General features: G+C 46.5%; 2 protein-coding genes across 9 annotated transcripts in view; both read right to left on the bottom strand.

Moving 5' to 3' along the window:
• LOC103046071 (zinc finger protein 239) overlaps positions 1-13,752 on the bottom strand; it is a 52,643-nt gene that overhangs the window by 11,407 nt on the left and 27,484 nt on the right. The window lies entirely within an intron of this gene.
• Positions 6,152-13,752, bottom strand: part of LOC125780408 (gastrula zinc finger protein XlCGF26.1-like) — a 35,098-nt gene continuing 27,497 nt past the window's right edge. For 4 of the 5 annotated variants that reach the window (XM_049476280.1, XM_049476281.1, XM_022683015.2 and 1 more), the window contains exon 2: positions 6,152-11,850. In XM_049476280.1, the coding sequence (XP_049332237.1) occupies positions 10,619-11,725 (1,107 nt within the window). In that variant the 5' untranslated portion in view covers positions 11,726-11,850 and the 3' untranslated portion in view covers positions 6,152-10,618. The remainder of the gene's footprint in view (positions 11,851-13,752) is intronic. The other variant, XR_007438450.1, reaches the window with a different exon arrangement.

The following is a 13,752-nucleotide window of genomic DNA, read 5'->3' as shown; positions in this document are numbered from 1 at the left end:
CCAATCCTCAGACAGACCAAGCTGTCCATCATTTTTACTGCAGCCAATCACCTTAAGAGATCTGTTAAAAGAAGGCGGAAACTGCGGTGCTACCGGTTAAACGTAGCGCGATTTAAACTTCTGATAATTATTATTATAAGTATTATTATTATTATTATTATTACACGAAGAAGAAGTAGAAGAAAAATTATTACTATCATTATTATTATGTTGTTTTTGTTCGAAGATAATAATTAAATCATTCAAATCGATGTGCAGGAATAAATAAACTGTTTTAAACGGGGCTGAACTTCTCATTTAAAATGCATTAGAAAATGACCCTGACGTTTTTATTACTGTAAAAGACTTATATTAATAACAAGGCCATTATTAAATTATCTCGGATAACTATAGCGAGATAATATCGTATAGCAGCATTCTTAATACGTTTTCATAATAATCCACCTTATAAACAACATAAATGTTGTGGATTTTATATCAATTCAACAACGCTATAAGCATGTGCTACAGAATAGAAAAAACGCTGCCTGTAGGTTCGCACAGTGAAAAACTGTTGAATATGTGACAGCTTCAGTGTTGTAGTTACACTACATCCGTATAAACTACAAACCCCAAAGTGCTCCGCAGCGCTTCACCAGATGTCGTTGCTGTCCAGGCATCCCAGACATCCCAAGTTGCAAAAGTTGATTTTAGGGAGGTGAACCCCCCCCCCCAACCAAAAAAACAAAAAACAAAAAAAATTGCACACACACCAAAGGATAAAGAAAGTTTACTTTTATATTAATTAAATTTAGAGTATTCAGAGGTAAAATGAGTTTTAACGTTTTTCTTTTTGGAAGGCCCTGCCTCTGCATTCCTTTTTTTTTTTTAAAAAGCCTTTATTTGACAAAAATTTACAGTTACAATAGCACAAAAAATTGCACAACATCAAAAACATTTCATATCATATTACAATAATTATTAATATTGCCTCCGCCATGATCTGCTTTCTCTCACTAACCGTCTGGGAGGGGGGAAAAACACTGCCCACCCACACTAAAAACTGATTGGCTGTCTCACAGACTCTTTGCAGAGAACAGGCCAATCAGAACCCTCTCTGTTGTCTCTCTCTCCTTCCCACACGCGATTAGAGAATAAAAGTCTGTCGTCTGTGTGCGCGTTTGGGGCACTCGTTCTGAATTCCGGGAGATTATATGTGACTTGCGGGCATCAGGGAGCCACTACCGAAATGCGAGAGACTCCCTCAGCTTCAGGGAGACTTGGTTTGTCTGAAAGCGCACTATGGGAGTATAAAAAGCCAACATCATCTTTATATTAGTCACAATGATCTCATAAGTAAATAAATACATTTAATATTTCCCTTGGAGGCCCATAAACACAAACATTACAGAGAAATGTATTGTGTCTGAAAAGTATTGTCTGTACTTTTTCTTTTAAGTGGATACATTCTGGAATTTTAGTAAAAAGCAGCAGACATTACCCTTAAAAGTCAGTATATTTTTGTTTTTGACAGCCATCTTTTTCAATCAGATAAATCATTTATCAACATTATAATACTAGCAATATATTATATTTCTAAAGGTAAAAAAATCTAAAAATGACATATTTCTTTCATAAATTTGGACCTGAAAATATTGTGGCGGCTCTGGGTTGTGTGTGTGGCCGCCTGCAGGCATGTTTCTGTTCTCCTGTGTGCGAGGATGACAGGGGTGGGGCATCTCCCTTGGGAGGGGTTATGCAGAGAGGGTGGGCACCACTCTGGATCTGCCATCTGGGAGACACACAGCTGGGTTGGTGGCCTTTGGGCTAGTTGAGCTCTGTGGGTTAATGGTTTTAGCTCTCCTAGTCTTGTTAAAGACTATAAGTGAGTGGCAAGCCTGTTCAATAAAGAAGCTGTTGAGCATTCAGCATGAGTCTCACGGGTCTTCCTTCCTCTTCCATGCCACATTTGGTGTCAGAAGTGACCCTGCTGGAAGATATTGAGCTGCTGGCAGGGGAAATCGAACGGCTGAGGAGGAAGACAGCGGACCAACAGACTAGAGGCAAGGCTCTCCAGCGGAGTGGACTCGGACCTGACGGCGCCAGAGGGCTGTTCGGAGGTCGTGGCCGGGGAGAGGACGACGCGAGCACGGCGGCGCTGGCTCACGGAGCGGATGGTGCAAGGACAGCGGCGCCGACTCGCGGAACGGACGGCGATGACTGGACAGCCTTCGAAGCTCAGCTTGAGATCGTGGCGGGCAGTGCGGGCAGTGCGGGCTGGACGGACGCCGAGACGGCAGCCAACCTCTGCCTGGCGCTGCGGGGCGACGCGCTGAGGGTACTGATCGAGCTCCCCGCCGAGTGCCGCTGCGAGCTGCCTGAACTGACGCGGGCGCTGAGAACACGTTTCAGCCGCCAACCGTCGGAGGCGGCCGCCAAAATGCTAGTGGCGGACAGACGCCGACAGCAGGGAGAGACACTGGGCGTGCTGGCATCCGAGATGGCCCTGCTAACTCGCCAAGCTTACCCAACGAGCCAGAGGAGGCTCGCGTTGGATCACTTTCTGCGCGCCCTCGAGCCGAGCGAGCTGCGCAAACACGTGAGGCTGGCTGACCCGCAGACCCTGGAGTCCGCGGTGGAGGTGGCGGAGCGGTCCGAACTCATCCTCTCAAGCCATCCTGGACCGTGGGGGGCGTCGCCGGTTGCCCGTGATTCGCAGAGGTGGGGTCGGAGCCGGTCTGATGCCCAACTGGAGTGCTGGCGCTGCGGGGGGCGTGGCCACAAGCGAGCGCACTGCAGCCGGCCGGGAAACGGAGCCGGGACCACCCAGTGAGGGTTACGGTGGCCCCAGGAACGCTATGCTTACCCTCGGGATCTGATTCCGGAACTGCCGGACTCAGCGGCTATTTCCTGAAATGCACATTGAATGGAGTGGCGGTGAACGCGCTGGTGGACACGGGCTCGTCAGTCTCACTGATACTGATACGGTGATTGATGTCGGCAAGGGGCCCTTTCAACAACAGTTCTGGGTAGGACGCATCAACGACCCGTGCATTCTGGGCAAGGACCTGCTCTCACGCGTCAGAGCTATCATTGACTGCGCACGGGGCTCGGTGCTGGTGACTGGACTCCCCGTAGAGGTACACGACGAGTTAGGGGTAAGTGAACTGGTGGGAGGGAATGTGTGTGATTCGGTGCGTGATACGGTAGAGGGTCCGCTGGATGCGGGGTTGAGTGTAGATCCGATAGAGGAGATACTGGAGCGCAGTTGTGTGGGTTTATCTGGTCCCCAACAACTCCGTTTGCGCAAACTGATCGGCCGTTTTCGCACGAGTTTCGCTGTGTCTGAGCGCGAGTGTACTAAAACTAGCCTTGCGGTTCATTCGATAAACACGGGTGACACCCAGCCCATCAGGCTGAGGCCGCACCGTCTGGCGTTAGCAAAGCGCGTAGCGGCGGAGCAGTTAGTCCGCGAGATGGCGAGTACGGGCATTATTGAGCCTTCGAGCAGCCCGTGGTCGGCCCCGGTGGTCCTTGCGAAAAAGAAGGATGGAAATTGGCGCTTTTGCGTGGATTATCGGCGACTTAACGCTGTCACGAAGCTTGACTCCTACCCGCTCCCCAGGATCGACGATACGCTGGACCAGCTGTCTGGCTCAGCCTGGTTCAGCTCGTTAGACCTGAGGAGCGGATATTGCCAGGTGCCCCTCGTGGCGGGGGATAGGGAGAAAACCGCTTTCTCGCTCGGCTCAGCCCTATGGCATTTCACGGTGCTTCCGTTCGGATTGTGTAACTCGCCGGCTACTTTTGAGCGTCTTATGGAGCGTATTTTATGCGGGGTTCCGCGGTCGTGCTGCGTCGTTTATTTGGATGATGTCTTGGCGCACGGAACCGACTTCGACTCCGCACTGTCTCACCTTGAAATGGTGCTCGGCGCGATTCAGGCGGCTAACCTGAAGCTCAATCCGGCAAAGTGTAATCTGCTAAGGCAGCGCGTGAGCTTCCTGGGCCACGTAGTGAGCGGTGCTGGCGTGGAAACCGATCCCAAAAAGACGGAGGCGGTCCGTGACTGGCCCACACCGCGAGACGCAAAAATGGTTCGCAGCTTCGTGGGGCTCGCCTCGTATTACAGGCGGTTTATTAGGGGGTTCGCGGACGTGGCAGCGCCGCTTCATGCTCTGACTAAGCCTAGTGTGAAATTCCGCTGGTCTGACGAGGCGGAGCGGGCATTCGAGGAGCTAAAAAGCCGCCTGTGCAATGCTCCGATTCTAGCGTATCCGAAGGTGTCTGAGAGTTTCATTGTGGATACTGATGCGAGCGACCACGGCCTCGGAGCAGTCCTGTCGCAGGTTCAGGGCGGCTCCGAGCGTGTAATAGCGTACTATAGCCGCCGCCTGGACAAGGCGGAGCGCAACTATTGCGTAACGCGCCGGGAACTACTCGCGGTGGTCCAAAGCCTTAAACATTTCCGAGCGTACGTGTATGGGGTGCCCTTTCTGCTGCGCACTGACCACGCCTCGCTACAGTGGCTCATGCGTTTCCGCGAGCCCGAGGGCCAACTCGCGCGCTGGTTATCTAGACTCCAGGAGTTTCATTTTGAGGTTGTGCACCGCCCGGGCCGTGGCCACAGTAACGCGGATGCTTTGTCGCGCCGGCCGTGTGTGGCCGCCGACTGCAAACATTGTGCTCGTGCTGAGGAGAAATCTGCTGAGACCGCTCGCTGCGCTGCAATCTCGCGGTGCCGGACCAAGGGGCGGTCACTACTGCGGATATCCTGGTGCGGGAGTTCTTTTGCAGATTCGGGGTTCCGGAAGAACTGCACAGCGACCAGGGGAGAAATTTCGAGTCGGAGGTCATGGCAGAGGTCTGCCGCATCCTGGGAATCCATAAGACCAGGACGACGCCCCTTCATCCGCAGAGTGACGGACTGGTGGAACGTTTTAACCGCACACTGGCGGCGCAGTTGGCCATGGTGTCGGACAAGAACCAGCGTGACTGGGACAGGCACCTGCCGGTAGTGCTGCTGGCCTGTCGCTCCGCTGTGCAGGAGACGACGGGATTCACGCCGGCTCTGCTTATGTTCGGGCGCGAACTGAGGACGCCGGTCTCCCTGGCTTTTGGGGCGCCTCCTGACGGGGGCGGGTACGTTTCGGACACGCCCACTTTTGTCTCGGACCTTATGTCTTCGCTGGAATTAGCACACCGTCTAGCGCGCTCCAACCAGTCTGCTGCCGGACAGAAGCAGAAGCGTGCGTACGACACGCGCTGCTTTGGGGACCCGTTGGCGGTGGGGGCGAGGGTTTGGCTATATAACGGACTGTGCCCGAAGCTCCAGTCGGCCTGGGTGGGTCCGTGCTTGGTGCTGTCCAGGCTGGGGGAGGTGGTGTATAAGATCCGGTGGGGCAGACGCACTATGATTGTGCACCGTGATAGGCTGGCCCCCTATAGGCCAAGACTGTCGGACACTGTGGACGGTGGTGCGGAGCCTGCCGGCCTTGCACTCGTGCCTGACCTGAACACTGGCTCTTCGGAGCTGCTGGCAGGCGGTGCCGTGCCCGGCCCCTCCAGGCTGCCGCGGAGGCCGCCCGCCCGCCCGCCTTAATGACTTTGTTTGCGACTGATTGTAAAAAAAAAAAAAAAGTTCCGTTGTACACGGGGTTTGTGTTGGGTTGGTGGGGTCGCCGGGACGGCTGACCCTTGGGAGGGGGGCTATGTGGCGGCTCTGGGTTGTGTGTGTGGCCGCCTGCAGGCATGTTTCTGTTCTCCTGTGTGCGAGGATGACAGGGGTGGGGCATCTCCCTTGGGAGGGGTTATGCAGAGAGGGTGGGCACCACTCTGGATCTGCCATCTGGGAGACACACAGCTGGGTTGGTGGCCTTTGGGCTAGTTGAGCTCTGTGGGTTAATGGTTTTAGCTCTCCTAGTCTTGTTAAAGACTATAAGTGAGTGGCAAGCTGGTTCAATAAAGGAGCTGTTGAGCATTCAGCATGAGTCTCACAGGTTTTCCTTCCTCTTCCACGCCACAATATACTTACAGACAGTTAATTTGCTAAGCCTACCCTTAAACAAAATATAGGTAACAGGATAATGTAATAAAAAGACAGTGTATAATATATAAAGATCAAACAAAAAAAACAAAAAGAGGTTTATATAGACACACACATACACACATGTGGTACATATAGTATTTTATTTTTTATTTTTCTTAATAATAAGAACATTTCAGTAATATTTACAGTTAGTTTACAGAGTGCAGTTTTTTTTTTTTTTTTTTTTTACATCAAAATGACATTACACAGCCAGGAAATGTAATTCATGTTTTTAGTCACTATTGAAGTGAACAAAGTACACATGCATTTAAGGCCAACCTGATAGATCCAGATTAAGTTTTAAAACCTATTACAAACCAATATGACAGTTTTAATAATAATAATACTTTATTTTTATATAGCGCTTTTCTAAAACCCAAAGACGCTTACAGTCATCATTTGTGAAAACAAATAGAAACATTACACAACAAGTGGTGACAGACAATCAACATAGTACGAGAACAGACAGCAGGGATAAGTGGTATAGTACATTAAACAGAGGGAAGGCCGTAGGCAAGAGATAAGAGGTGAGTCTTGAGTGTAGATTTGAACAAGGAAAGAGAGGAGGATTGTTTGACCGCAGATGGGAGAGAATTCCATAGTTGAGGAGCAAGTCTGGAAAAAGCCCGATCACCAAAGCCACGGAGTTTAGAGGCTGGGACTTTAAGAAGTCCAGCAGTAGCAGACCTAAGGGATCGAGATGGCCTGTAAGGAAGAAGGAGGTTTGACAGATAAGGAGGTGCAAGATTATTTAATGCCTTATAGGTAAGTAAGAGAATCTTGAATTGAATCCTGTATTTAACAGGGAGCCAGTGAAGATTATGGAGAACAGGTGTAATGTGTTCATGGGTGCGAGTGTGAGTGAGTAAACGGGCAGCTGCGTTTTGTACCATCTGGAGTTTATGGATAGAGGAAGAACTAATGCCAGCGAGCAAGGAGTTACAGTAATCTAGTCTGCTGGAAATGAAAGCATGAAGGAGTATTTCAGCAGTGGACTGAGTAAGGGATCGTCGAATTTTAGCTATTCTGCGCAGATGAAAGAATGCAGTTTTCACCACAGAGTTGATGTGAGCTGTAAAAGAGAGAGTGGAATCTAGAAGAACGCCCAAATTTCGGACTTGGGTAGAGGGAGAGATTACTGTACCGCCAAAGTTGAGAGAGAGAGTAGGAGTTTGATTGAGGACTGCTTTAGTGCTGATTAGGATGAGCTCGGTCTTATTACTGTTTAGCATGAGAAAATTATCCTTCATCCAGTTCTGGATCGCAGAGAGACAGCTTTCTAAATGAGTAGTGGGTGGGTTATTGATAGAACTAGTGCTAAGATAAATTTGGGTGTCGTCCGCATAACAGTGGAAGTCTAGGTTAAAGTGACGCAACAGAGGCCCAAGAGGAAGGATATAGATGATGAACAGGAGAGGTCCAAGGACTGATCCTTGTGGTACTCCGTGTTTAATCACAGAGGTATGGGAGGAATAGCCAGCCAATGAAATAAATTGTTTTCTGTCAGTTAGGTAAGATGAGAACCAGTCCAGGGCAGTGCCAACGATGCCAAGTTCACAGAGTCGAGATAGAAGGATAGAGTGGTTAATTGTGTCAAATGCAGCACTTAAATCTAGTAGCAAAAGAATGTTGAGAGCACCAGCATCAGCAGCTACCAGTAAATCGTTAATAACCTTGACCAATGCCGTTTCAGTACTGTGGAAGGGTCGGAAACCAGATTGAAAGGGTTCAAATAGGTTTTGTGATTCAAGATAATGTTGCAATTGGCAGGCCACAGTTCTTTCAAGGACTTTAGACAGGAAGGGGAGATTGGAAATAGGGCGATAGTTGTTGAGGTCAGAAGGGTCGAGACCAGGTGTCTTTAGTATAGGAGTGACTGCAGCCGTTTTGTAAACAGATGGAACCTGACCAAGGAGAAGTGATTGATTGATGAGAACAGTGAGGTGGGGGAGCAAGGCAGGTACGCAGGCTTTAGTTAAGTTGGTGGGGAGTGGATCTAAAGCACAGGTTGTGTTCTTAGAAGACATTACAATATTAGCGATAAAGGAAGAGTCAATACTGTTGAAGGCAGCAAGAGAGGCGGAAGAAATGTTAAAATGAGAGAGGTTGGTAGTATGAGAGGAGTGAGAGGGGGGTCCAGAAGAAGCAGAGATCAGGGATCTATGAATATTTGCTATTTTGGAGTCGAAGAAGTGTAGGAAAGTGTTACAAAGGGCTGGAGAGGGTACAAGAGTGCTGTCTGGACTTTTAAATAGCTTATCAACTGTTGAGAAGAGGTGCCGAGAGTTTGTTCTATGCTGACTGTTAATGAGGTCAGAAAAGTAGGTTGTCTTAGCAGCACTAACAGCATCTCTATATGCAGACAGTATTGCTTATATGCATTCGCGTGAACAGTAAGTTTTGTTTTTTTGAAGAGACGTTCTAGCTGACGACCAACCTGTTTCATGCTACGTAGATCTGCAGTATACCAGGGGGAGTAGGTAGAAAAGGTCACCATTTTTGTTTTCAGGGGGGCTAGTATATTCAGGGATTCATTAAGGGCAGAATTTAGCAGCAGTGCATGTGATTCAGGAGAGGATGGGGCAGAGGTAACAGGAAAGATGGAAGAAATAGATTGATTAAGAAAAGAAGGATCAATAGACTGAGTCTTACGGAAAGAGATTTTTTGGTGGAGCGGCGGGGGAAGATCAGAGGGACAGTAAACAGGATAAGTTTATGATCAGAGAGTGGAAACAATAGAGAGTGAGGGTTGAGAACAGGCAGCGAGGAGGTACAGACTAAGTCAAGGGTCCGACCTTTGTCATGTGTGGGAAAGTGTACATGTTGTGTAAAAGAGAAGCACTCGAGGACAGACAGAAAATCAGAGGCAGCTTTGCAGTCATGGGTTGAAACATGGATATTAAAGTCACCGACCAGCAACAAGCGGGCAGAAATTGTGCCAGCAAGAGTGAGCAGTTCAGACAGCTCGGGCAGGAATAATGGATTAGGTTTGGGTGGACGATAGACTAGTATTGCAGTGACAGAGCCAGGTAATTTAATAGTGAGACATTCAAAGGAATTAGCAGATGTAATGCTTACTTCAGTAACAGTGATCTTGTTGTTAAAAATAACCGCAAGACCACCGCCTCTACCAGAGGAACGAGGTTTACAGATGTACTTATAATTAGGGGGGGTAGCCTGATTCAGAGAATAATAATCACCAGTTTGCTGCCAGGTTTCGGTTATAAAAAGTATATCGATAGAGTTGTCTAATATAGACTCCTGGAGCACAAGTGCTTTGTTAGAAAGGCAGCGAACATTAAGCAGTGCAACAGCAGTACCATTGTTAGCAGAAGGTAAAGTGCTTAAGTTAAATGGGTTAGCAGCACAAGACAGCTTGTTGTACTGGGCGAGAGGTAGTCCAGAATGAGCAAATGTTAGTCCTAGCAGAATAGTGGAGAGTTCTGTTACGATGCCGTCTCGAGCCCCGATGGACATATCGACGGTGAGGTAGTATGCCAGCTTTACAGGCAGTCACAGAAACAGCTTTTGATAAGCGGTAGGAGTTATTAAATTTACGTAAATCAGTGGGAGAATAGGAAAAGGACTGCAGACTATAGCAAGTCTCAGTGAAACATTGAGTGAAAAGAGGGCCAGGGAGAGCTGGAGCCCAAGATAGCAGAGCCCACATAAATAAAGGCAGCATTGCTGGGTATGTAGTGAACGGTCACTTACTGACTGGGCGTGTAGAACCGAGAGACCGGGGTAAGAACAGCCGCGCTCAGTAGCTTCACTGAGCCGACGTGAAGAGCCGAGAGTCCGGGGTGAAACAGTCGCACTCAGCCGCTCACCGGGCCGGCGAGTAGATCCGAGAGTCCGGGGTGAAACAGTCGCGCTCAGCCGCTCACTGGGCCGGCGAGTAGATCCGAGAGTCCGGGGTGAAACAGTCGCGCTCAGCCGCTCACTGGGCCGGCGAGTAGAACCGAGAGCGCGGGGTGAAACAGTCGCGCTCAGCCGCTCACTGGGCCGGCGTGTAGAGCCGAGAGTCCGGGGTGAAACAGTCGCGCACAGCCGCTCACTAGAGCCGAGAGTTCAGGGTGAAGAGGGGAGAAAAAAAAAAAAAACAGGCAAAGACAAGAGACGCGGGGAGAAGCGGCAGTCAAACAGAGGGACGCCAGCGTGCTCTCTCCCGTCAAGGCTGACGTCAGACGTGACGAAACCACACACACACGACATGGACTAGTATTTTGGGCTAGTATTGACCTGCCAGGTTTGTCAGAACTGCATGCAGTAAGCAATGGGCTGAAGCTGCTATTTTAAAGCAAAAACTTATGTATAATGTTGCTTCAAGAAAGAATTATTGCAAGATACTGAGACCACCAGAGCAGAGTTAAATATGGTAGCCATCACTAAATTAAACATGAACATGCATAAAGAGAAAGATAACAAAACTGATAAGCTCTGTGGCTAGTTGTAGAGGTTCAGGTTAACAATGAAATCAAAAAAATGAAATGAAATCTAAATTTAGTAACTGTGCCCTCTTGACTATTGTGGCAAAACACATTCATCGATTCAGTTTTCTCCAGTGTGAATACACTTGTGATTTGTGAGAGCACCACTCTCAATAAATCTCTTCCCACAGTCTGAGCAGTGAAATAGTTTCTCTACTGCGTGAATTTGCTGGTGTCTTTGGAGATGACTCTTTTGATTAAATCTCTTTCCACAGTCTGAGCAGTGATATGGTTTCTCTCCTGTGTGAATGAGCTTGTGTTTTTGGAGATGACCCTTTTGATTAAATGTCTTTCCACAGTCTGAGCAGTGAAATGGTTTCTCTCCTGTGTGAATGAACTTGTGTTTTTGAAGAGAACCATGTTGATTAAAACATTTCCCACAATCAGAACAGGGATAAGGTTTTTCTCCAGTGTGAATGCGCTGGTGATTCTTGAGGGCACCACTCTCAATAAAACTCATCCCACACTCTGAGCAATAATACGGCCTCTCTCCCGTGTGAATGCGCTGGTGTTTTTGGAGACTGCCGTTTTGATTAAAACTCATCCCACACACTGAGCAGCTAAACGGTTTCTCTCCTGTGTGAATTAACTGGTGTTTACTGATGGCACTCCTGTCTCTAAAACTCTTCCCACACTCTGAGCAGTAGTATGGTTTATCTCCACTGTGAAGACGCTGGTGTGTTTGGAGAGAACCATGTTGTTTAAAACATTTCCCACAGTCTAAACAGTGATACGGTTTCTCTCCTGTGTGAATGTGCTGGTGATTCTTAAGGGCACCACTTTCAATAAAACCCATCCCACACTCTGAGCAGTGAAATGGTTTCTCTCCAGTGTGAATGCGCTGGTGATTGCTGAGATTACCACTGTCTCTAAATATCTGCCCACAATCTGAGCAGCAAAAGGGTTTCTCTCCAGTGTGAATGCGCTGGTGCCTTTGGAGATGAATTTGTTGATTAAAGTTCTTTCCACATTCTGAGCAGTTATATGTTTTTTCTCCTGTGTGAACACGTGAATGTCTTTCAAGAGTACTAGCATGTTTAAAATTCTTTCCACATTCCATACACTGGTGGGATATTTCCTTTCCAGTAAAGCTTTGTTTATGTTTGAGAGATGAATTTAAGTGCTGAGTAGAATGCATTTCCTGAATGTGGAAATATGTGCAGGCCATATCCTTCAATTTTAAGGATGGAGCAAATATATTCTGGTGGCGTTTCTTGATGTGTCTGGTTCAATAAATTAGATGTCTGGAGGACAGTGGGTATTAGCGGAAGAAAAGAACAGCTTTTTCTTTTTCTGAAAGAGAAAATGAGAACAATATGTAAAATATGAAATTACGTTACGCATGGTGTTAAAAAAAGCTCAATTAGAATTAAACACAATGTATCCATGTCTAACAATTACATTTTTTTTTTACATAAGTGACAAAGTATAGTTCTTGTATTAGGATGCTGCATGTCTGGATATCAGTACTGACTTTTGTATGGGCCAGTATTTAAACTTTATGTAAGAAAATGTAGTCACAATACAAAGAAGCAATCTTAGCAGTACAAGCTAAGTATATTCTAGAGCTGCAGTGGCACTCCTGTCTTCATTCAGCACAGGAACTGAGTTGAGTTTAACAGTACTCTACATTATTTGGATCTTTTGGTGTAAAATAAAACACTGCAGCTACAGAGAGAGATGACTGGTCTACAGTAAAGCAGTCAAAAAGCTGAACCAACACAAAAAGGACATTAAGAGAGAAGTGAACTGTTATGGCTTAAATGGAACAGAAGAGCAAATATGCCAGACTGAGCTGTGTGTAGTTATTGAATGTCTCTGATTAAAGCTTTATAACTGAAGTAGCTTCACTGATACTAAACCCCAGACTGAGCTGTATTTTCCTACAGCAGTGAACTCCTCTCCTTTAAACCCTCTGATAATCTCATCTCCTACATTCTATCTTCAGCAGCGCTGTTTTAGTGTGTAAAAGTGTAGAAGAGCTCTTTACCTTCAGTAGATTCAGCTCCTGTTCCTCTATAATAACACAGCGGACTGGATCTTCTTCTCCTTCTCTTTACTGTCTTTACAGAACCGCTGATACACAACCAGCGCCCCCTAGTTTACAGCTCTGTCTGAAACTGGAGGTAGAGGATTGAGATGATGCCATGCAGCCCCACACTGTCTCAGACTACACTAGATACTATAGTATTGAGTAAAACACTGTGTACAGATAATACAATTTACCAAATTCCAACCCTATAATATATATTATCAACTATTATCAATAAGGTCTCAATAACCGACTTACAGAGGCAGTAACACATCCTGAAGTTTAGCTCTGCTATTCTTGGCCATTAGGACCCAATAAAGTGGAAGGCTAATATCCAAAACTAAACTCAAATTCAGTCATCACTTAGTGCCTTTTCCTTATTTTAAGAAAATGATAACATAAGGTGTTCTTTAGTTTGGACTTTGCTATTAAACATTTCATTGATAATACATTGAGAGTTTGTTGTAAATATTTGGTCTGGTTAGTTTTGATTTCACACTGCACACTGTTTAGTGAGTGGACTAAAGAACTTTACTACATCCTGTCTTCATCAACTACATGGGCTGCATCTATAATCTATACTTCATAATAATAGATTTGTAGAATGTTGAGTTTGGTGAGTTGCTTTGCCTGGTGTTGTGACAAATTCTAGCTCTCTGTCTAAATCTGACTCATAAATTCTGTCTGTCCGTACAGCTGCTTTTCAGAGAAAACATTGTGCTTGTATGGTTTGTTGGGTGCATTTTGGTGTGTTTAGGTTTTTGCTTGTGTGAAAACAGACCAAACCAAGGGGGGGAATGCTCCAAGTTTATAAACTTTGATTCAGCCCAGATAAACAAACTACGCCCCAAGCCAATTCCGTCCCATCTCTGACAGATGTTTTCTATAAGATCTCCAGTTAAACGATCCAGTGTCAATTTTTATTGCGTCTATACGTTTTGTTCTGGCTGGATATATCTGGAATTCAAACAAGAGTGTCTGCTTTTATTTTTTTTTGTTTTTTACTTTAACTGTGTTCTTTTGATGGTTATGCTGCTAATAACACATTGATTTTCTACTCAATATTAAATATAATCAAAGTTTGTGTCACAGACCATATAACTAGAAGGAAAAAGGTGTTGATACTGTCTGCTTACTTGAAATAAGATAATAAAAAACAGTGT

The sequence above is a fragment of the Astyanax mexicanus genome, chromosome 3 (genome assembly GCF_023375975.1).
Source record: "Astyanax mexicanus isolate ESR-SI-001 chromosome 3, AstMex3_surface, whole genome shotgun sequence".
Lineage (NCBI taxonomy): Eukaryota > Metazoa > Chordata > Actinopteri > Characiformes > Acestrorhamphidae > Astyanax > Astyanax mexicanus.
The sequence above is the reverse complement of the archived record's forward strand: the minus strand, read 5'-3'. Positions and strand labels throughout refer to the sequence as shown.